This window comes from Thalia democratica, chromosome 9 (assembly GCF_965202585.1).
Source record: "Thalia democratica chromosome 9, ktThaDemo2.hap1.1, whole genome shotgun sequence".
Classification (NCBI taxonomy): domain Eukaryota; kingdom Metazoa; phylum Chordata; class Thaliacea; order Salpida; family Salpidae; genus Thalia; species Thalia democratica.
The window spans coordinates 18079691-18105645 of record NC_139173.1 but is presented as its reverse complement, the minus strand read 5'-3'; the positions used below and the strand labels follow the sequence as shown (position 1 = coordinate 18105645).

Here is a 25955-nt window from a genome sequence, read left to right as displayed (position 1 = left end):
TATGGAAAAAAAAAAATATATATAGAAATTCTTACTTAAAATTAAAATCTTAAAGTATTTGAAGTTTTACTATCATTACCTTATTAGAACTACACCAATTTTTATTTTTCTCATATCTGTAACACTTTTTTAAGTTGTGGCTTTATAAACATTTTTAAAGAATTTGAATTGTCATGTAACCAAAAATACTCAAGTTAGTATAAAAATATATAAAATTATAATTTAGTTAGTTTTTACAAACGGTTAATTAAGAAAAAAGTTACTATTGTATTAACAAACTGTTAAGTGAGCCTTGTTTTAAGTAATTTTTATAATACACAAATTTAAAATAAGTAAAATTACTTAAAGCTTATTGCACAATGGCTAAAGCATAATTAACTAATTAGAAAAAAAGAACTAATTTTATTAAATCTATTTTTGTCAATTTTGATTTTATTTGTAATTAAAAGAAGCTACTGGCTCATTATTTAACCTGTTTAAGAAAATTTTTTACAGCTTCTAATAAAATAAAGAAAACAAGAATATTGCATTATTTATTTATAAACCTTATAACTATGTTATGTATAGCTTGTGTTATATTGAAGATAATTATAAAAATATTAAAGTATAGATTCATAATAATAACCTAACTAGCTTTTACAAAGCTAACATTCATCAATTTCTTAAGCTCTTGTTTTATCATTAAAATTTGTGTAAAGTTCTAGTTGAAGCTATATTTTATGTTAAAATTCTGATGCTATTCAAAGTTTAAATTAGTAAAACATACTTTATGATTTAATGTGGTATAAAACATTAAGCTGTTCAAAATACAAGCTTTTTAATTGAAAATAAAACAAAGTTTACAATCAACAAAGTTTTCAATGCAACTCAAGTATATCATTTAAATGCCTTGTTTTGTTAGTATTTTAACTATAAATATATTTTTACATTTTAGATTAAAAAACTATTAGACATGGCAAATAAAAAAGAATCTGGGCGTGGTGTTTCAAGAATGGAAGAAAACTTGCGTAGAAGTAAGGATGCTAAAGAATTTTATGAATGTCATCAGTTTTATACCACAATCATCCGTAGACTAAATTCAAGAGGAAAATGTGAAGGAGCTCTGAGCAAAGGTGCTGAAGGTGCTAGGTTTTTGGTTGATAACAAACAGTTCGAATCCGGCTTAGATCTTGCACTACTTTATGTTGAAGTTCTTGAAAAAAGTTTTACAAGAATTGATGATAGTACAATCAAAACATTGAGCTACCTGCATAAAAACATACCACAAAGCCTTGCCAAGTTTTTTGATTTTCAAAACAGAGCAGTTCGTTGGTCTGCTACTTGTGAAGGCAATCCAAAAACTGGGAACAGAGTTTTGAGAAATGAGTTTGCTGCCAATATGTGGAATGCCCAGAATTATGGGGAAGCCAGACAGCAGTTTTTGTATGGAAGTAATGGCAAGCACTTTGCGCAGCTGCTTGTTGAAATGTCAGTAAATCATGGACGTCCTGAAGAGTGTGACATGTTCCTGGCACAAGCTGTTTTACAGCTACTCACCATCAAGTCATTAGATGTTGCCAAGGATGTTTTTCAAACTTACTTGATCAGACACCCAAAACTGAGCCCCAACTTACCATGTGAATATCCGCTAGTAAACTTCTTGCACTACCTTATGACTGCTATTGACAATAAAAATGTAAATATCTATAAAGCATTGTTAAAGTCATATGAACCTTCACTGAGTAGAGATCCAAGCTTCAATCATTATTATTCAGTCATAGGAACTAACTACTTTGATATAAAACCCCCACCAAAGAAAGCTGGTGGTCAAGGGCTGTTTAGTGAAATATTGAATAGCTTCATGGGTGGCAGCGAAAGCCAGCAGAATAGTAAGCCTCCTGTTAAAGTCAACAAAAAAGAAGCTACTCCAACGCCTCCTCCTGCAGTTGATTTTGAAGATGATTTAGACTAGTGTAACTAATTAACAACATATATTGCTGTTTAATAAACTTTTGTATTAGTATTTTTAGTTGCAATTATTTATTTAGTTTTGTGAAACAACTTAACTTATTTAGCTTTTAATAAAAGTATTTAAATATGTTCTATTTTTTTTAAAGTTTTATCAATCCTATATTAAAAATAAATTGTTTTTACAGAAGAACATAGAACAAGTATTAAAACTTTCAAATGCTGATAAAAACATGATTATTTACTTTATACTGTTTGTAGTATTGGCACTTTATTTTTTATTGGTAGTTAGCAAAAAACCAAGTAACTTAGACTTAAATGAATCGCATGTTGTTATAACTGGTGGTTCAAGTGGTATAGGGCTAGAGATAGCTAAAATTTGTTTATCAAAAGGTTCAAATGTTACCCTTGTAGCCAGAAACATAACAAAACTTCAAAAGGCTAAAGAAACATTAGAAGAAAGCTGTGCTTCATCTAAAATTTCTGTATTATCTCTAGATGTATCAGAAGACCATAACAAGGTAATTACTTTCCCTTAATTTTTTGATAACTGATTAGTAGGTTAAATTTTTGACTGCACTTTTTTGAATTTATAATTTTAGGTTGTTTTATATTTGTAAATTATACTATGAAGTTAATAAATAATGTATAAAGTTGTCTTTAATTAGTTTACTCTTTTACTTCTGTTGCAACTTGTTTAGTAAGTTTGATATTATTTTTGTTAGTCAAATGTAAAAAATTTTTAATCAAATATTTTTAAAGTAAAGTCTTTTACTAGTAGGAGCTGCAATTTTATTTATATAATATATTTAATAAAGTTATCTGACTAAAGACTATCAAACTAAACTTTATAATGGAAATATGTTATTTTATGAAATTCTATAAAGTTGTTGGTATCATTAATTTTTTATTTTGGTAGTAGTAGTTTTAAAGCTATATGGGTTAAATCATTTTTTTTACAACCTTTTTTTGTAGATTTTCTACTAAGCAACAAGTTGCTTTTTACAGAATTTTAATATTCAATAAATTTTTGATATATAACTATATAAATTCGGAGAGTACAATAGGTTACTTATTGTAGAGACAGCTAAAACTGGATAAACAAAAGATCACTAAAAATCTACCTCTCCTACATTTTTTCCGATAAATAACTCAATATTTCAGGAAAAGTTCCTTGCAATATTAAGAAAAACCTATTGTAAAAAATTTGAAAAAAAAAAATTAAAATTTTATCACCAAATGACCAAAAAAAAAGAGTTTTAGTCAAGAATTTAACAATTTATTCCTTATAACAGAGTTTTAGAAATATTGGATGGATTTTTTTTTGAAAATATGAGGTATTTATTTTAAAAAATGTTGAAAGAGATATACTAATCAATTTTTTATTTATTCACTATTTTAGTTTTCTCCTATAAGAAATTTATTGTACTCTCCGAATGTATTTTTTAATATTTGAAATAAAAAATCTGTCAAAAGCAACTTGTAGCTCAGTTAAAACTCAATAAATTAAGATAAAGTTGTAAAGAAGTGATTACATACCTATGGCCTTAAACAAAATGAAAATTTTTTTTTAAAGGCTAATCGTAACATCCAAAATTTATAGTTTAGTTAAGTTTTTAACAATAAAAAAGTTTATTTATTTGATACTCAACCTAATAAACAGTTTAACTAATCTTTTATTAGGTGCTAGAAAATTTCAAAGATTTAGCAAGCAAATATGGACCTGTAGATTTTCTTTTTAACTGTGCAGGTACATCATGCGCTGCATCCTTCATGGTTGGTGTAGTAAACAAGTTGTATAAATAATATTTGTTAAAAGGATATTAGTGTTTTTTTAAACTTTGTAACTTACAAGTCTCGTATACAACTTGTATTAAAAACATCGTCCAAAAATAGGTTTATTTCAAAAAACACTTACTAAAAATACTGAATATTTTGCAATAAATTTTTGTTAAAATTAAACAATTGTCGTTTTGTTGTTTTAGACATAGCTGCAGTTGTTGGCAGCTTTAAATAAGTAGTGGGATAACTTTGAAAATAGAAATACACTAAGTAAAACTGTTGAAGTAATTTTAACATCTGAAGTATAATTATCTACAAAAACTTTTAAAATCTGTAATAAACTCAGAAACTCTGAAATAAATTTCAGAAAAAGGCCACCTCTTATTTGAAAACTTAAAGTTTATACTATTATATATATTTTAAAGATTATAAAAACAAACTTTTAAATAAACTTTTGAGTTTTTAGGTTTTAATAAATAGAAATTACATTAGAATTCGGAATTAATTTCACGTAAAAAAAAAACTATATATACTTCTACGTTTTTAATATAGTTTGCATAATATTTTAATGAAATGTTTCCTTTGCAATATTAAGAAAAAGAAAACTGTTTTGCAGCCCTTTTTATAAAAATTACAAGTTTAAATGGCAAAAACAATTTTTCAAGTACAGTGACCTCTCGCTTATTTACGCACATTGTGTTTACAGAAAAAGTTCGTAAAGATATGAGAGATCGTAAAGAAACGAGAGGTACCAAATATACTCACTATAATGGCTGTTTTTTAATATTGCTTCTAGTTAAAAGCAGACTGGGCACTTTCCCACTTTTAACTATTTGTTTACTTAATTTATAAATATGAAAACAACAGATAAATCTATACATATATTAAAAAAAAGGATTTGAATTTCTATAAAATAATAATATGAGTAGAAGTATTTTTACTATTTTAATAATAAGCAGAATTATCTTTATCTTTATTTATATGTGACATTTATATTCTATTCTACTTAGCAAATTCAATTTATAATTAAGCATTTCTTTACAATTATAAAATGGTGTTTATTAATATATAGGGCAAGACTGCTGTATTATTTCTTTGTGTTTGAAACTCTCATTATTTTATGATAATTTCATTATTAAACAAAGTCATGTTTATTTCAGAATTTTGATTTAATCTCTTATTGTTAACAAAATTTCTGATATACTGAGGTATAACTAAATGTTTATCAATTAGTCAAGGAACATAAATTTACAAAGTCTAAAGATATAGAGAGGTGTGTTAGCATTCAAAAACATATTTTAATTTAAAAATATACATTAAACCTAGTTTGTGCAATTTTAAAAACATTAAAATTTTTATTTTCTGAATTTATAGAATTCTGAAATGCGTAACTAAACGAGAGTGCGTAACGTCACGAGTGCGTAAAGATCCGAGATGTTACTGTAGCTGAAATTTTAAACTTTCATAAAGTATTTATAGAAAAATTTAGACAGTAACAAACTATACAAGAGTCTTCAGCTTGGTTAGATTTCTTTTTTAAGGCTGTTTCAACCACATATTTAGATATTAAACATTCTTCAATATTTTTTTATTAATTTTATAGAAATTGAATGGGAAATTTAGAAAATAATTGCTGGAAAATTGGAGAAGTTAAATTTTTTTATAAATTAGTCTTTTCTTGCTTTCTTATTTTGTGCATTCTTTGAGTAACTTATAATTTTAAAGCTGCTTTAAGTAATAAAAGCGGTAAAAGTAAATGGTAGCTTACAAGATTGCCGAAAAACCTAGAAAAATGACAATTTAGACTAAATAAACCTAGAAAAACCTGGATTTTGAGAAATTAAGAAAATAGATTTAACAAAAATCACTAGGAAAACCAAAAAAACTTAACAATTTTAACAAAGATTTAAATTTGGCACAAAAAATCTGTTGTTTGGATCAATTTTTAGTATTATCATTAGATTTTTTTAAAACACATTTTAAGTACAGTAACCTTTGCTTATTTACGCACATTGTGTCCACAGAAAAAGTGCGTAAAGATACGAGAGGTACCAAATATACTTACTATAATGGCTGTTTTTTGATATTGCTTCTAGTTAGAAACAGACTGGGGACTTTCCAACTTTTAACAATTTGTTTACTTTTTTTATGAATATGAAAACAAAAGATGAAACTACACATATATTAAAAAAAAGATTTAAATTGGTATAAAATAATTTTACTAATTAAATTTATTAATTTTAATAATAAGTAGATTTTATCTTTATTTATATGTGACATATTTGATACTTTACGTTTATATACTATTCTACGTAGCAATTTCATTTTATAATAAAGCATTTGCTTACAATTAAGAAATGGTGTGGTGTCTATATTAAAATTTGTTTCTATAGCCTTTTACAAAAATATGCATATGGTGCTGTAATAGATGTCTTCTTTTGAACAAATATCTATAAAATATATAAAAAAATGTTTAATAAAAATTGTTTATCTTACTACAACTTTTTTTAAATTGTACATTGCCCGCATAAACTTGTCTTGCATTGTATGAAAGATATATTAATGGATTTTTAGAGTAGGAATGAAATTTCATGCCATAAGAGTTTGAGGAATTGAATTTTTTTATTTAAAGGTATAAAAGGAGGATTGTTAAGACACCTAAAAGTCAAAGCAATAGAGTTCAGAGGCTCCTTATGGAAAGCACAAACTAAAAATGCCAAAATACTAATTTCACTTAAAAATATACAATAAACCTAATTTGTGCAATATTAAAAAAAATTAATTTTTTAATTTTTTAGAATTTTAAAATGCGTAACTAAACGAGAGTGCGTAACGTCACGAGTGCGTAAAGATGCGAGAGGTAACTGTAGCTTATAAGTATCTTTTCAATTCTGGTATACTATAAGACATTTTTTACATTAAACTTTAGGTGGTATTAAAGATAAATCAAAAAATTGTACTATCAGAATCCTGGAAGAAATTCAGGAAACCTGAAATAAATTTCTCATAGAACTTTAGGCAACCCTGAGCTTTATTATGCATGTTTAGACTAAGATATAAAAAAAAAAAAATACCTCTTCCCTTTTTGGTCTTAGTTAAGTAGACTGGTTATTTCAATGAGATATTTACTCAAAATTTTATGCGAAAATTTAAAATAATTTTTTAAGTATACATTTATTTTTAGGACCTCCCCATTGAAAAGTTTTCATCTTTGATGAAAATAAACTATCTTGGTTCTGTTTATTGTACTAGAGCCGTGCTTGCTTCTATGAAATCAAGAAAAAAAGGCTAGTTAATTATAGTTTTTATTATTAATATATTTTTGAAAAATACAGGTGTTCAAGTCCTATAAAAAGTTCAGAAAAGTAAGATTGATAATTTAATGTATTAAAATATATTTATTTCTGTTGTCAAAATAGTTTTTTTTTTGCTAGTTTCTTGTTTTTTAATGCCGAATATCTGAATTGTAGTGAGCTAAGCTGCTTTGGCATACATTTCTCTTACTTTATTATACTTTTATACGAAATAACTTTTTATTGTTTTAATTTGGTTATATTAGTTAGTAATTACTTTTGTTTATCTATATTATTTTAACATACAATCTGTTAAAATTTGTACATGATGACCAAAAACAATTATTCAAGTTTTTTGTCAAATATATTTATAAAGCTTAAGCTAAGAATTGTACTGAATAATTTTTCTTACAAGTTACAAAAAAAAAATGTGCTGAAAATTAAAAAAAAAACTTGTAAACCAGGTAGGATAGTTTATGTGAGCTCGCAAGCAGGGCAGACGGGTGTTTACGGATACACTGCATACTCTGCATCTAAATTTGCACTGAGAGGTCTTGCTGAAACACTGCACATGGAAGTTAATCATTTGGGAATCGGAGTTACAATTTCTTTTCCACCCGACACTCAAACCCCTGGATTTGATGAAGAAAGTAAGACCATTTTTCTAAACTAAAAAAGTTTTTTTAGTATTTTACAAAAGATAAAAAGATAAATATCAATCTTGTTGGTATAATTTGAAAGTATTTCTACTTTTATATTACAAAATATGTACGTTAAATACAATAAATGTTCATTTATAAGTTTTACCGTATTTAGCCAACTTTTTTAGTTAACTTTTTTTAGTTTATACACTAAATTACGAAATAAGAAATAAAATAGTATGTAATGTTTGGAGAATATTTGTTATACTTATACTCAGACGTTAAAGTTTTTATTGTTTTTCAGTTATGAAAAAAGTTCTGATACTTTTTAACTTGTTGCGCTTTCGCTTAAATTTTTACAAACCATTTTAAGAGCTACAAAGATATGTACTGTACACACAAATACCAATGAAATTATAAGTTCAAGTTTGTTATAACAAAAAATAAATTTAAATAGCATGACTTAGTTATAATAAATATGAAGACTATAGTAGTTTTTAAAACAATTTTTTGTAAAATTTTTGAAAGACCTTTTCAATAAGCTTTACATATCAAAGTTTGAACATTTTTTTAGACGTAGACAAGCCAGAAGAAACGAGGCTTATTTCTGGCGATGGTGTGGTCTTCCAACCCGATCACGTGGCCCAGTGTATAGTTTCTGACGCTGTTAAAGGAAACTTTATGAGTTATGTAGGTTTTGACGGGTTCATTCTCGGTTAGTTGTAGTAGTTAACACCTGTTTTTATTGAAAAATGTTCAAAGTAGAAAACAATTTTGTACTGGCCTCGAGTTTACAACACCTCAATCGTAACTATACGGCATTTGAAAGGAAGTATAAATCAAGCTACATTTTTTTTTCTTTACTTATTGGTTTGTATATGCATGTACAGTGTTTTTGACTAACGAAACTTAATTTGTAACTAAAAGTTTTTAGACTTGATACAAAAATGAACGATAGTAAAAGCAAAGGTGATGAGTTAGTGCTAAAAAACTTTAATTTGCAAAAAATCTTAACTAAACTGTATTAATGAGAAAAATTGTTTTAACTACATAACCTTTTTATCAATTTTTATCTTTTTAAGTTAGGGCAGCTTTTTCTCCAATTTTTATGTTCAAACCTTAATAATTCTAAATAAGACTTACACAATGGTTGGTGTTGTCCATTTATAAATAGAAATGGGTAGTCTAGACTAGTTTTTTACTCTGGCCGTGCATTATATATATTTTTATTTTATATGTCTAAATAAAAATTTTGAAGTTTATTAATAGATTTTCTTAGACCAAAAAAATAGTTTTATTTGTATATTTTATTGTGTTTTACTATCTAAAATAATTACGACGATAATGTTCCTTATAACTTATTTTTTCAATTACACTCCGATATTTAAATTTTATTGAATAATTAAAAACTTTTTATCAATAACAAAAAGTTTTAGCAAAGACTTGCTTATTTTATGATAAAGACTTTTTTAAACAATGATGGTTTTAACTATGAGTATTCTTACAAATAACTGCTTTAAAATTGAATGATAAAAAATAATAACTAGAGAAATTTGAGTTAAGGTTTTTAAATATTGAAATTAACTAATTTCTTTATTTCAGTTAAATATTAGTTTTATTTTGATCATTTAGATTTTTGTAGATTAAGAAAACTTGCATTGGGTTATAGTGCAATATTATACAAATTTTAATAAAACTATATTTTATTTCATTGTTCGTATACTGCTTTAAAACTAAATTGAACAACTTAAAAAATTTATTTGTTTGAAAATTTTTTACTCGGAAAAAATAACATATTAAAGTACTTTAGTTATTTTGTTTATTTAAAACCTGACTGCTAATTTGTTAACATTAATCTAACATGTTCTATGTATAAACATTATTAAAAATAAACTTCAAAGTAATCACTATTTTTGTAAAAATAAATGTTTTGGTGAAACTTTTTTCTGTCTGAGATATTCTTATTTAATATTCCTTTTAATTTTTGTATTAAAAATGAATAGCGGTTCTTAATTGCAGCAAACAAATAACATTAGAAAATAAAATATGAAAGTTAATACAATTTTTGCCGAAAAAAAAAATTCTTTTTACAACGTGATTTTAATCTTTAATAATTTTAGTTAAAATTTTTATTTAAAAGTTGCTCGACTGCTTTTAAATTTGCTATCAACAACAATTCACAGGTCACGTGACAAGCGGAATGGCTCCAACAAGCTCGTCACTTCACTGTTTCATCCAGTTTGCTTGCATGGGCCTGTTTCGAGTCATTTCGCTGGCGTATCAGAAAAGTTTTCTTGGTATTGTTAAAAATTGCTACAATAGGAATAATACTAAAAAAAAGGATTGAAGGAAAATCTAGAAAATTCGTTGCGTTAACTTAGTATTCACAACTTTTGATTTTTTTTTATTTTTATTTTTTTTATTTTTAGTTGTGCTTTCGAATATCAACTTCTGTAAGAACTGTTTGATCGAATTTCTCTTTTTGTTTTTGTAAATCATGTTATTAATCAGTTATGCAACATATTTTTACCATTTGTCTTGACATCATAAAACTATTTATTTAGAGATTAACTGTTCTACATTATGTTTGTGCTTTAAAATCATTGAACATTTATTTGGATTGTAATTTAAAAGTGATGCAGTATTAAGTTCATATTAATTTATTTGATTTACATTTTGCACTAATGGTTTTTTTATTAAATATTTTATACATTTAATGGAAAATAGATTTTGTATCGGCTACTTCGTTATAAAGTTTATTTAGCCTGTATAATTTTATATGCTACAAACTAAAACTAGTTCGTAGCATATATAGTTTTTTTTTTGTCGTTTTTGCTATATAAATATGCATTTTATTTATATAAACGGAAGTTTTTTTGATTATATTTGCTTTAGTAAGTTTTTGAAATATATCTGTGATCTTAAAAACTTTTTTTTTTGATTTTATAAAAATGTAAATAATGATATAAAAACAATTTTGTTGTCAATCTCTAAGAAGAAAATTTAGAAAAGTAATGCAAAAATTAAAAAAAAACTTGTAATACAGTTTAACATTACTAAATACAGTAAAAAATAAAAGAGTAATAAAATCTGAAAAAAAAATGTTATATTTTTAATTTTTTAGATATATTATAAACAGGGTTGCAAAAAAAAAACCTGGAATATGATAATTTAGGCAAAAAAAACTTAGAAAAATCGGGATCTTTAAACAATTTTCACATGTTAAGTAGAAAATTTTCGATTTGACACATAAAATCTGTCATTTAAATAAAAAAATTGTGTCATCGTTAATTTTTTCTATTAAACAACTCGATTAAAGTAGCTTTACAGTATGTTTTCGATGTTTTTATACAAATTAACCTAGTTTTTTACCTTAAACTTAATCTTAAACAATAAATACACCCAAAAATGTATACTTTTAAAACCTGGACAAAGTTTGTCAAAAGCATTAACTACAAAAAAAGGTATAGACTTTATTAACTATAAAACATTTTAATATTTAACAACAAACTTAATTTCCTTTTAAGTGTTGCTATAAATTATGATTGTGCGGACGTTAAGGCGATCATCAAAGTCTGGCCAACGTCATCGATGACATCATAGAACGCGAATACAGATTTCATTAAATAACCCTAATTTAAGTTTTCTAAATAAATCCATAAACTTGAAAAAAAAAGGAATCTTAATTCAGAAAAGCTATTTTAGAAAATTGTTGATAAATATTATCAAAGGTTGAAAAGCTAGATAAAAAGAAAAAATAAAATTATGTAAGGTAGTTTAAAAATGAAATTTAAATTATTCAAACGATCTTATTTATAAAGATTAAAAAAAATTGATTAATTAACTCTAACAAAATAATTTTCAGTTTAACTAAAGGGGTTTGTCATTGCAATGATTACCCGTTCACAAAACACAGTTACATGTATTAAAAAAATCAAAAGAGATTATTGACAGTTAATTAATCTTTCAAATACACACGTAATAGATAACATTTATTTTATTAAAACTAATATATCTTGTCAATTTTCTTATTTTTTCGAACAGATTCACCTATTCTGAGTTCTTAACCATTACAAATTCTATTGAGTTTTCTGACTCGGTTTTTGTGTTTATTGGATTAAGTAGTTGTTTATTCAATTTTCTAGTAATCAACTGATTTTCATATCGCCAGTTATAATATCAAGCGCCTCCTTAATTTCGTATAAAATAGAACTGTTTTTGTTACTATGTTCAGGTGAAACTACATCTTCTTTAACAAGCTCAAAAAAAACACCTTTTTATTGGTCTTTTTAGATAATTGTTCCTTATTCTTCTCCAGTTTGTTTTTAGTTGCTTCCCATTTTGCGGCTTTCGATTCTATACTCTCACTAATATCTGTTTTTTCTATTCCTGTCCACAGTTATTAAGTGTAAAACTTGTTTTAAATTTTTGTCACGTCAATATAAATTTCGTACATTGAGGAGCATCTGGTGCCCTCAAAAAAAAAAAAAAAAAACACTTCTGGATGTTACCAAAGTTAATGGCATTTAATCAATATATTTTCAAACGTTAACGTGGTCAAAATTTTACTTTATACAGTTTTAACTTTGTTTTAAAACTTGTGGCTTCAATGACTTTAGAAATTGTTTGTATATTTCTAAAAAAATTGTACAATGAACCTGGTGACTTATGTATCCTGTGTGAAACTTATCTTTATTTAAAATCAACAAATTACAAGTGCCCTAAACAAATTATATAACAAAATTTTATGTAGGTCAAGATAAACATTAATTAGTCGACTTTAGGTAAGTTTCAAAAGCTCAGTAGTCTTAAAATCTCAATCTACCAAACAACGTAGATGTTGTTTGTTGTAGAATGTATGTACTGATTTCTGTTCTAGCGTGCCTTCAATTTTTTTTTTGTTTTACGAGTAAATCAATGTAACTTTAAATTATTCATATTCAATACATATTTTAAAAACAATAAAAATTATTGGCTTAAACTAATAAAACTTTTTTTTAACAATTTAAGCAGGGTAGCTGTCAGAACTGCACGACTTGACACTTTTGCACGAGGGGACACTTTTGGACGGATTGAAACTTTTTTAAATATTTTCCTTTTGTTATTTACTATCACTGTTATTTTTAACCTTTACCCTTAATCATTAAATTGCCTTTTTTTCTTCTAACTGAAAATAACATTTATTATTTTTTTATTAATTTTTTCAATTATTTTTTTAATTCTTTGTTTTTAATTTTATTAAATTTATTATTTTTGTCATTTTTTACTACCACTGTTACCCCTTACCCTTGATCGGCAGTTTTTTTATGTTTTTTTTTATTATTGTTTTCTATTTTTTACTATCACCGTTATCCCTTACCCTTAGTCAATTTATTTTTTAATGATATTTTTTTAATTTTTTTTTTTACACTTGTGCAAAAATGTTACTCGTGCAAAATTAACTACTCGTGCAAAAGTATCTTCGAGCAATATTGAACGGTCACGATTTTAGTAAGAAGCAATCTTAAAAGTTGAAATTTTTAATAAGTCTAAAATATGGCGTAAATTTTGTAGGTTAATCAAATTCAAAATGAAATAAAAAAGTTGTATTGCTTTTATTGTCAGCAGTAAACTTGTCTGAAAAGTAATAACGTTATCAGACTGTTTTTTAACAAAGATTTAGCTTTAACAGTGTATAATTAAGTGTGGATATTCGGATCTGGTACAATATTAAAGTAAAAATAGAAAAGTTAGTCCAAAAAATTTAAAACTTATGCTAAATATCTTGCTCCATTAATCGTCCGTAGTTTAATATATAAGACAATTTAATATATATTTTTCTCTGTTTAGTTTTCAATAAGCTTTTAGATATATTTAGTTTATTTAAATTTTATGTTAATCTTAATTTGATTTATATTAAAGTTTAGCCTTAGATTAATACATAATTGGTTTTTAAACAGGTAAGATATAATTTTAATAACTAATCAACTAAAAAAACTGTTAAAGAAATATTTAAAAAATCAAAACCCTAAAAATAATAAGTTTTAGCTGAAGAAAGCTCTTTTAGTTCTTCATTCAAACAGCCATTGTTTTAATAATCAACAAGAAGAAATAGATTTGTTCAAACACGAGAATTTATTTTTACTAAAAACTGAAATTAAATAAATTTTTGTTTACTACTTTTAAATATATTTTATATATTGCTAGCATTTTATATCAGGATTATGCATTAATCGAAATTATAAAATTTTAAGATAGTTATACTCTCTATTTTCACACTTTAAATTATAACTTTAAATAAATTAAATTTGTTAAAGCTTTTAATCGTTTTTTTTTTTCTATCATTATTAACATCATTTTTTTGGATAAATTATAAGTGTAATCAGCTAGTACTGTTTATTTATCCTGGACAATGATGTTAAACTGTAACAAAGTGATGTGCGTAAAACCTGTATAACCAAACTGTTTAACCGAAAGGTTCTTTCGTACGCTAGTACCTAGGACCAAATATTTTGAGCTTTTTTTTGTCATTCAATAACTACTAATTTTACTTAAACTTAAAACGGATGCTAGTAAACCATTAAAAAGATATCGTAAACAAAGCTTGCACTTAATTTTAATAACTCAATTACTATAAATGTTACCACAGCATGTGGTACCGTGTGAGAGGGTGGGACACTTGTGTATTTTTTTATTTATATAAATATAAAAAGTATTTTTTTGATAATCTAAATATTTAAACGTAAAAAAAAAACATTTGCACATTTATTGTTACTGATTTTATAACACTTAAGTTACTTCGATGAGAAACTATTTGAATCATACTTTAAAAACGCATTGCTTTATTTACTCGACTCTGAAGTTATTAACTTAAAACAAACAAAAGTTTATAAGCTTCTGTGCTCAATTAGCATAACAACTATTAGTATTTTGACAACTTTGCTTTGAACCAAATCAATGACACTTATATTATAAATTTCTTTGGAATTATTAATAACTTTCAATAAAATACCTCAAACTGACGCTAAACTCGATTTTAATAAATCTAAAACGAAAAAAAAAAACCAAAAGCTCTATAGGTTCAAAAGTTAATATTTCATACAAAAATAAAACTTTAATGTAAAGCACTCTTTATAAAGAGATCAATAGGAAAAGTTCCAACTAAAAAATTAATTTAACCTAAAACCTCGGACAAGCTAAGTCATACTAAATTCTATATGTAAAAAACTAATTATTTCAAGTTTTTGTAAAAAGTATTAAACTCAAATGAAAATATTAAACCAAAATGGTTAAAGCCTTATTATAAATAGAAAATTTTTAAAACAGGCTTTAAAACTCTACTAAAGGTATTTTTTAGTTTGGGAAATAGTATATAACATCACCATAGACAAAAACATACTAAGTTGTGTACTATGTTTTTATATGTATGCTTTTTATTTGAGGTATTAGTTGGTCAAAATAAAAACATGTACTTTATAGCTTAAAAACATTTAAGTACGTAAGTTATGAGTGGCTCGATAACCAATAGTTCTTTTTATACACCAGGTCTTTTGACTATACTTATTAGCTTCGATTTTTTTTTTCGTTTAACAAACTTAATTACTAACTATAGTTTCAGAAAGTGACACAGTGCCTACTTGGAGTCATAATTTAAAAGGTTAGAAAGACTTTAATAGATATTTTCACAACTACTTACATATTAACTTTTAAGACGGTTAAGATATATATTCCATTAACTTTTTAAAAGGAGAGTTTATAAGAAATTCGAATTATAAAAATTTTATAACTTTAATTGATTAATTGTATAACGTGCTATTTTAAAATGTAAATTTTAGGGTTTAAATGAAATACTTTCTTGAAATAAAACTTTTGCATTAGGCATATGATAGAAATGTATAAATTTAACTTCATTCTTACTAAATATAGACTATAAAAATAAACAAATATTTTCTGTTTGATTCGTTTTACAGAAGCATCTTTTTTACTTTGAAAACGTAGCTACACTAAGTAATTCAGTTTTTGTGTTTCAAAACAACATTTAAATGCTTCTAAAAAACATTAAGATTTGTCATTTACTTTATACTATTACGCATATTTAAAAAGCACAAAACATATTGTTGCGGTTTTCTTCATTTATTCACTTCCTCATATAAAACGCGGACTCAGCACATTTGAGTCTGAACCTAAGGCAGTTAGCTGATCGCTGCAACCAATCAACACTTATGTTGGAGTCGTTGCCTTGCTCACAGCTACTCAGAGCGCAGTAAGTTTCCATCCAGCGTTTGTACATTTTTTTAGACAGCAAATTGCTAATGTGCATTTCGCAGAAGTGAGCAACCAAGTTTCGTTTTTTCTTGCTCGCCACCGAACGGTTGAATCTTTTTAAAGCCACCATCAACTGTAATTAAAGCATTGTTTTAAATATTTTAAAGTTTTATACTTGGACGGTTTCTATTTTTTGGTAAGATTACTAGTTTCAGTCATCATAATTTGTTTATAGATATAAAAGTAACTGAGATAAATGTAAACAAATTTAATGGTTTCAAGGCTTTTTATTTACGTATTAACGAAGTTTAAAAGTACTGCATATTTTTTTATTTATTTATTGAAAACATATTTGTTAATCTTATCATACTGAGAGTATCTTAAAGATGTTAAAGAAACATCTGTTTTTACAATTTAGAAAAGTAATATATAGTATTGTTTGATGAAACTTGAGATTATATTGTCCTGGACAAGACGTTAAAAGGTATCCGTGGAGTGCGACTCGATGACCGAAATGTTTTTTTGTGCACCAGGTCCTAGGACCAAATGTTTTGAGCGTATTTTTTGTCGTTCAATAAACAATATATAGTACATATATTAATAAATAAATATTTTTCAAAAGTTTATTGTATTTGCTGCTGTCTGGTTTACTTCATTATTTATATGGAAAATAATGATGATAAAAATTAACAGTTTTACCGATATTCAGATTTCGTCCCGCTATATGTACTATGTTAAACATTTACTAAAAGTAGTGGTATGGTAGTATACTATAAACTTAAATATTTTAGATAGACTAGTTAACATTGAGTTATTTTAAGATATTTTACCACTTACATTACTAAAACATGTTTAAGATTTTAGCTAAGATAATAATAAAGATTGATGTAACACTAGCTTGTTTTAACATTGAATATTTTTTAGATCAAATAGGTTTTACAAAACTAGATGTCTAATTAGTTTATATTGCGAAAAACATTCAACTTAGGTTAGGTTAACCTTAGTAAAAAAATTGGTGAAAACTTACTTAAGTTGAAATTAAAACAAAAAAGTTTAATCTATTTCCACTAAAATACTATATTTTACTTAATTTTTCAATTCGCAATTAACCTAAATATGCTCCTTAAGCAGTTTAAATTAGTTTGAGTACTGAAATTTAAAACAAACAAAAAAAAAACAATTTTAAACTAATAAAACAAAACATTTTTTATTATTACCTTAAAATGAGTAAAACATGAGAAATGGAATTAATATAAATGTTTAAAAGAAAAATGGTTCAAAAATGTGAAGATTGATTTTCAGTGAAATTTTTGTTTTGTTTTTTATTTGTTTGCAACTTCTCTAAAAAACCTATTGAACTTAGCGGTTTTGACTGCTTATATTTAAAAAAATTCTTTTAGTTCTATTAAAGGCTAATAATGCGTCTGATAGCTGACATAAAACTCTATTAAATAAGATTAATTAAGAAAAAGAAAAAAAGAAGGTAAACTCTCTATGCCCCTAAAATGCTTTCTTTTAGTAGACATCAATAACGTATTTCTTTAAGCTATTATAAGATATTGAGGTTCAAATATATAAATAAAGATAAAAAGTTCTACAGTTTTACACTTACAGTAATGACAAGTTAGGAACCAATGATGGTTACACAACTTTAGTTATTTTTCTGACAGTAATAAATCTACTAAACTTAACGATGCTGGATATTAAAGTTTTAAAATAAGTATAAGCATTAAGGCTCGGTCATACTTAAACCAAAAAAAAGTCATTCAAAAAATTTTTTAATTAATTTTTTTACAACTTTTATCTAGAATCCTGTTGAAAATTTATCAATTTTAACAAAATTTAAGGATACTTAAACAATTACTCTAGCTGTAAAATAAAAACTTGTTACTTTTTATGATAGTAAATATACTAAAGTATCAATACAGAAAATAACAATAAATCTAATTAAAAAATTAAGCCAAAATTTTTTTTTGAACTTATCATGTTTAAGCGTTGGTCTTATTAAGTAAAAAAAAAAAAAAATTCTGTCATTATTTTATTTTTAAGAGTTCTAAATTTAAAGTCAGTCGTTTGCTAATAGAAATCCTAGCGAATCAAGTACATTGGAATATACAATAAGAAATTGCTCTTTCTCAATACTCTTTCTTTATTTAACTAACATATGTTCCTGTGTGTTGACAAGTAAGACTTATTAAAATTAAACTTTTCTAATAGAGAGCTTATACAACTTTAACAGTTTTTTAAACACTGTACTGTACAGGATACTTTGTTTGCGATAAATAAATTGGCAACTAACATAATCTCGAAGTTTCATCAGTTTGTTCAGAGGCCAACGAGTAAACTTTGGAGGCAGATCCAAAACAAAATCGTAGCTGTAGTGTCGAGAGGACACACTCACGTATCTTTGGTAAAACAACCAAGCATTATGATCGAGCTCTGCTTTGGGAACTTTCTTTTTCAGTCGAACACGAGTGCCGTCCTATAAAAACATAATTATGACAACTAAGTAATAATTAAAATATGGCCTGTATGTTAGTTTTCAGTAGACTTAAATTAGTTTAAAAATTTGTAAACGTGTATATAATTTTTAAACGACTATATTTGAATGGGTTTAAAAAAAAACTTGCATTGTTTCATATAAATAATTTCAGCATAGTTATTGGTTACCCATAGATAAAATTCCTTCAAACATTTGAACATGTTCAATTTAAAAGTAAAGTAAGATAATGTTTAACATCTTTTTCGATTTACAAAAGTTAGTTTGTAGTAAATGAAATAAAACTAAATATATTCTACCACACACTTAAACCAAACTAAGTGCCTACTGTATTTACGCGTTAGTTACTATTTAAAAATATACAAAGACTCAAACTTTTTTAATTTTCACAACGTCAGCATATGATCTTCTTACGTCCAAAGAAGACGTTGGGCTCTGTTGTAATATAAGTAAAGTTATGATAGGTAGATAAAAATAATGCTGAATAGATAGAGTTTCACATACAGTTTGATAGAAATAAGTATCTAGCTTCTATCTTTTTAAATTTATTATCAAAGCAATGTTTAACTCCAACGAGGTCTTCAGTTGTTAATTAAACTATTTTTAGATAGAATTTGCGATCTACTTGAACAATATTTTATTAACAACTAAAGATCTCGTTTGAGTGAAACATAGTTTTGGTTAAAGTTAAAAATTTTGAAGCTATATTCCCTTAAAACATTTAAAAGTTTAAAACTGTAGTTGTGATCTTTAAAGTTAAATGCATACGAGATAGTTATCTATTTAGAACAAAAGAAGTTATAAAGCGACAGTAAAAAGTATCATTATCACGTTTAATTTAAACTTATAAACAAATACTAATTAGATTTGCAAAAAAAAAAACTTACAAGTTCTTCAAAACTCTTGCGAGCTTTCCAAGCGACTTTCATGTTCATCTCGTCTTTTTCCCATGGCATGATAAAGGGCATGAATTTCTTCTCTATCATCTTCCTCTTCTTTGCAAACGGTCTGAAAACTATAACCAGCTTCTTTCTGCGGTTCAGTCTCCCCAGTCGAAGCTCTTCTTCTGCCTGACCAGTCATCAGGCTCTTTGGCATTTGTGTGCCGTACTTGTGGGAAAATTCCATTTCGTGGTTGTGTCTTTTTTCAACTTGCTCCCAATAGTCTTTAGTTCCAGAGTAAAGATGAGCTGAAAATATGTGATATAACAATTTAGTTAATTAATTGAAAAGTTTAATTAGTTTAATGTTGAAAGAAAAACATATTTAACTTTTATGAGCATTGAGCCTACTTAAAAGTATTACGAAAAAGATATTTATAAGACTAAACAAGATACTTTTTATAAATTATCTTATTTGTAAAAATGATAAAAAATGTTTAAGCTAGACGCAAAACTTATACTTATCATAACTGCTTTCATGCATAAAAAGTCTTAACTTAATTCATAAACTATTTTTCTTTTTCTTTTTTGTCTTAAGCAAATTTAAATCATACTTTTTCCTGATTCTTCGCTGTACTTGGGGTTCGCACCACGAGGCGCTCGAGGGTTTAAAAGTTCCTTTATTGCTTTCGGTGTTATGCTTGATTTTCTTCCTTTGAAAATATCTAAAAGGAAAAGTATCGATAAGGTTTACTTTGCTGTATACTTGAACACAAAGTTTAATAAGATATGTTGATTTAGAATTAGTATAATATTACTATCTAAAAGTCAATTTTGGCTTTCTAACGTAGATTATGGTTTACTTATTTGTTAATGTACTTACTAAAGATTTTTGTTTTATAAAACGTGTCAGAATTAAAACAAAGACGATTAAAAAAAAGTTTAAAGATAAAACTTTGTAACTAAAAATTAGCTGCTTGATGTAATTCCATATATGCTTTTTTTCATTGAAGCCTTAACAACCTGCATCATAAAATCCTTTCTTTTCTTTCAGTTGCTCAACTCTGTCTCGCAGTTCACCGCCACTCGGCCCGTACAGCCGCTTGCTGGTGTGGAACTTGTCAACTTCGAAAGAGCTCAGCTCAGGATGCTTGTGAATTGCTTCGTTGAATCTTTTCGCATAAAACCTGTGAAAACAGATAATGTTTAAAACTTTTTAGAGCAGATTAAGTCACTCACAGCTTTTCTAGCATTAAATAGTTGTTAAACTACAAGTGTTTATATTGAAAGCCAATAGAATTGCTGCTTTTATCACAAAAAACTAGTGTTGAAAAATTGCAAACAAAAACTTTAAACTAAGATCAAAAAGTTATTGCACTGTATGTGCAAGCATTAACTAACAAAATAGTTCCTCAAATCAAGTACAATATTCTAAAGGTTATTTTGTAAATTTTTTTCAAAGACTTGAATTCAAAACTCTTTTTTTTTTCCTCTGCTGCAACGTTAGTTGTTTAAGTTTTGTTAAATTTGATAATGGTGTAAAGTAAAGTTGTTAGGGTTTAGTCACCAACTTATTTTAGTTCTAGTTTCCTACAAAATTAACTTAAGTTCGATCATAAGTAAAATATTTTTTCAATTAAAATTAGAGTAAAACAAAGTTTTCAAATGTTTCTTGAAAACTAGCAAAAATAAATCAATAAAATTCACATTCTTTATGAGGTTTTTAATGATATGTGCCTGTTTTTATGTCCTTTTTCTAAGATTATATTATCATATCTAAGATTTTTGTCATAAAAAATTTTTAATATAAACTTTGCATATACAGATTAAGAAATAATCAACTATAAACTTTGTTAAAATTAATCAAAAAATTGTTTTTTAAAGTGGTTTACCAGATCCAGAATCCGGATCAAATAATGCGTATCCAGAATGCGTATCCAATAATTTGAAAAATTTAAAACTTATTAAAAAAAAACGTCTTTATCTTAAATATACCCTAAAAATACACGAGTAAACAACCAAGGATCAACAAATTAACAATATTTGTGTTTTTAAAAGTTTCAATTGATATAAACAGTAGGATTACAAACATTATAAACATTTTATCGTTGTTATAGAACTTACAAAAGCTTTTAATGAAAATTCTTAGACTATTTTTTTAATTTGCACTTTATTGGCATATGTATAACTTTGTGGATCAAAAAAGTATGTTGATTGACTGATTCTTAGTAATTTTTGTTTCTTCTTTACATGACACAGCAGTATTTACATTTTTTTTTGTTTAGGCACTGGTTTAATCTTATTTATTTTTACTAATAAATAAGTAAATTTTTATGAATTAAAAAAAAGTTTATGATAGGGTTGGAAAACATCTCTAGTCATTGAACTAGATGAGGGAGCATTTACTACAAATCTGCCAAATTTGTTCAAAATAGACTTTTGCGGGACACTTTACTTATGTAATACTTACGAAAAACTTGACAGAGTTGATTATGTCTAAAGTGAGAGGGGCTCTACTAATAGGAGAAAATAGATAACAAAGTACAATTTAACACTTAATGTTTGTTAAAGTTTTATGTATTAGGCTAGGGGTCGGCAGCTTTTTACAAGTCGTGGGCAAACTTTCCTATCAAAAGTTGCTTGCGCGCCGCAACTATCTAAAATGTTTATAGGTAATACTAAATATTAATCTATAAGCCTAATTGAAAGTTTTTACTGTAAAAACTTTGTATATATTTTTTTTTTTTGAAGTTGGTTTTTACCTAAAAAGTACATTAAGGACTGCAGATTTATGCTTTACGGACCTCACTTTGCCAACTCCTATACTAGGCAAGGTTAAAAAATGATAAATTATACAAAACAAAGTGGACAAAACTATCAATAATATAGAACTACAAATTAAAACAAAAAAAGTTATCATGTTTAATATAAAAATACACTCAAGATCATAATGTATTAATTATTTGATAATTCTTTTTGTTGTTTTTGATTATTCAAAGTATTCAAAGTTTTACAAAAAATAATTGTTATAACAATAAAAACAATGTTTTTTAATAAACTTTATAAACTAGAAAGTTAAGAATGCAAAGACTTTTAAAAGGCTGCCGACTACCCTGGCTTAGCGCGAGAAACACAGTTAAAAAATAACATTGAATATTTTTAAAATTTAAATTAACTTACCTAGGTCTAATTCTAATAGGTCACAGCAAAAAACTGAACTAAACTAACGCTTTCAGTTCACGACAGATACCTCTAGCGAGTGCTTCTTTCTGAATTATCTCACCTAAGGCACTGTATAGAATTGTGGTGAATTTTCGGTGGTACTTTCCATTATCAACCGTCGGTGGTACTAGAATAAATCATGAAAATAATTTTTACAACAATTATTTTAAATTGAAAATAAACTTATTAAACTAATAATTCGTCAAAAGGTTCAAAAGAGGCTAATACTTTAGCATCTACAATAACTGTAACTAATTAAATAACAGTATCTAATTATAGTCAAAACCAAGTCAATAAACACTTTATAAGAAGAATTAAGACAAATAAGAAAAATACAATCCTTATCAACGTAAATAGATAAATAATATCAACTCAAGTTTTGTTACATCACCAAACAACTTATGTTTTAAAATTTAAGAATACTAAATATTATTTCGAACGTTTTTAATTCACATTCTATAAACTAGTTATAACAGGAACTAATAAATACTTTATAACGTCAAAAATAGTATAAAAAAAACAGTTTTTAATTTTTTTTTTTTTTGAAAAAAAATCTTCTTTTACTGTTTTCGTTAATAATTCTAAACTTAATATTTTATTTTATTTCTTACGCTTGTTAGAACAAAAAATTATTTTTTCTTTTATTTAATGCTAAACTTCAAGTTTTTGACCTTGGTTAGATACTTTTAGTAAAGGTATTATTTTGTTTATTAATAAAAATAAAGTTTAAAGTTCTATTTGATAAAAATTGATCGAGCTAGGTATACACAACAAAGTGGCTTCAAATAATAAACCAAATTGAAAAAATTAGGGTAAAACTATGACAAACTTGCACAGAATAGTCAATACAACTGTTAGTTGATAATATAGTTTTAGAAACTAAGTATCTCAAAATATCAGAGTTTAAACATTCACAAAACAAAAATAACGATTGTAAAATCTGTAAAAAGTGAAAGTTATATTTAAAATGAACATATATTTTGTAGATAATACTGACAACAAATAAATTAAAAGCAAAATTATTTTAGTACACTGCAGTTATACAAAAAGTTAATGAAATACTTCAAATATAATAAATCTACAGTTATTATTATAAGTTTCTAAAAATGTTTTAAATATATTTTGTAGGCACTTTGATAGGATAGTTCAAAATCATTTTCTAATAAAGAATGTTTTTTCTTATAGATTAAAAAAAGTTTTGGATAACAAAGTGATTATTTTATTTCACTCTACAACATTTTAAAAATACAAAACATGCCTTTTATTAAAAGAAATACAATGTACAAATCCAATATAACATTTTTACATGGTACATACATAACGCTTTTCCTATTAACTCGTTAACATTGGAAAGTAAATATTCTTATATTTTGCACGAATAACATTACATTTCAATTTTAGATATTTTTAATACACTTGAAATAAAACAACAATAAATAAAACACTAAAAGTACTCGTATTTATACTAGTATATTTAGTTGATATAAAGTTAAAAACTTATCTCAACAAGATCATTATGTACAAAAAATTAGTAAATTATTTTTTTAATTTGTTAAAAAATATAAAAACCCTTAAATATAAAATAATTAGTCTACTTTATTTATAAACCTTCAAACTACATTTGCTCTATATTACTTTGCATAATTACAAGTATAAATAGTGATATATAATCAATGCGCAAAAAATAAGCAACTTCAAAACACTATCAATTTGATTTACCTAAGTAGTCAGCAAAATGATCCATATCCTTCCAATAATTGATCCAATCGTTGATGCCCACTACATTGTCACCTTAATTTCATACAGAATTAAATATCTCGTTATTTATACTATTTTAGTAAACTTATCTTTTTTTAAATACTATTTAAGAAAAATTTAATATTTTGAAAAATAATAATAGTACATATTAACCTCTTGTGTCAAGGGTAGTTATCAAAGTTTGAGCGTCTTCCATAGTTAAGTCGAAATTCATTAACTTTAAAGTGTCAAACATTTCTTCTGTAGTAATTTTTCCATTTGCGTCAGTGTCAAAAAACTGAAAGACTGCCTTAAATGCTGTTGAAATACTTTAGTTGTTTGTTTTAAATGTAAAGATTGACTATATTTCGTACAACAAATTTTAGTCAAGCATACAGTTTAATCAGGGTTCAGTTGTTTCTAAAATTAAAAAAATTAACCTTTTTTTGTGTTGTCACTAAAATAGTCTCGCATTTTGTGAAGAACTGCGTCTGGTGTTGTATGTTTTTCTGGTTTTCTAGCTGCAGATGGGTTGGGGTTGTCCATTTCTTCCAGGTCACATGCCGCATTTTTTGCAGAGATTAGAGCTTTATCATTTTCACTAAAAGAGTATATATTTTAATAGATTTTAAAACATAGTATACAAAATTCTTAATGCATTAGTTTTTATAAAAATAAACACCTTTGTAAAAACAGTAATTTCTTTTATTGTATATGTTTTGGCACAGAAAACTTGATACAATAAATTGGTTTTACTGATACGTTTATTCCAAAAAACAGAACGTTTAACAAATTAACATTTGTTTCAGTACAACATTTAAATAGTATTAATATTGAATTTAGGTTTGAAGATATTTTTAGCTTACTATACTTAATATAATTCATAAAAGTATTTCATACATCGACTAATTCGAAATAACTAGAATTTAAAACTACAATTAAAAACACTGTACAGAACTCACTTAGGCTTTGGTAACCAGCTTGGCCTACGAATTTTTCTTTCAGTAAGTTTTTTCATGGCTTCCCTTGCAGCTGGTGAGGACATGTCAGATGGCATGGGATGCGGTTTTATGTCGTGTACGCTGTAAATTTTTCCGGCTTTCTGCTGCTTCATTGGCCTATGCACAACACCGTAAACTTTTCTCAAGTGTCTGTCGTCAGCGTTCTCTCCCGGTATGGAGTGCTTCCTACCTTTTGGAGGCTTTTGAAAAGACACTGACTTGCAAGGTTTTGTGTAGAGTCCATCAGCGACTTCAGGATCCTCTTTAAACTGTTTATTTTTGTTCTTTTCGTCTAACTGAATGCTCTTTTTCTTTACTTGTTTTTGAATCGACTTTTTAAGCGTTTTCAAGTTGCTTTTGTTATCTATTCTTTCAGTTGCTTCTTCTTGCAGTGAAATTCTAGTATTTCTTGCTTCCTTTTTACTTTTAATATTCACTTTGTCAACTCTTCTTTTAAGGTCTAGTAGTCGAAGGTTTAGTTCTTTAGCTCTTGTGGTTCGTTTAACGCAGTTAGAAAGACAATCATTATCTCTCTGGTATGATATCCATTTTTCTATTAAGCTGTTGTAAATACTTTCGTATTTGGTATACGTTCGACTTCTTAAAGGTAATTCTCCTTTAGCACATTTAACTGTTAAGATATAAAGTATAGATAATTAGGCTGTAGTACAGTCTGTTCAAAGTATTTTTTTAAATCTTAGTTGCAAT

At 26.0% G+C, this 25955-nt stretch overlaps 2 protein-coding genes across 2 annotated transcripts; both read left to right on the top strand.

The window, feature by feature from the left end:
- The first annotated feature begins 938 nt into the window (after positions 1-938).
- On the top strand, positions 939-2134 carry LOC145844712 (Golgi to ER traffic protein 4 homolog). Its single transcript, XM_082952127.1, has one exon. It carries the CDS (start codon positions 953-955, stop codon positions 1949-1951), a length of 999 nt encoding a protein of 332 aa, XP_082808253.1. The 5' UTR covers positions 939-952; the 3' UTR covers positions 1952-2134.
- Positions 2135-2139: 5 nt separating this feature from the next.
- On the top strand, positions 2140-10344 carry LOC145844713 (3-dehydrosphinganine reductase-like). Its single transcript, XM_082952128.1, has 6 exons — positions 2140-2468; positions 3631-3723; positions 6914-7016; positions 7487-7672; positions 8238-8378; positions 9847-10344. The coding sequence occupies exons 1-6, from the start codon at positions 2181-2183 to the stop codon at positions 10008-10010; spliced, it is 975 nt and encodes a 324-aa protein (XP_082808254.1). The 5' UTR covers positions 2140-2180; the 3' UTR covers positions 10011-10344.
- Positions 10345-25955: the final 15611 nt, after the last annotated feature.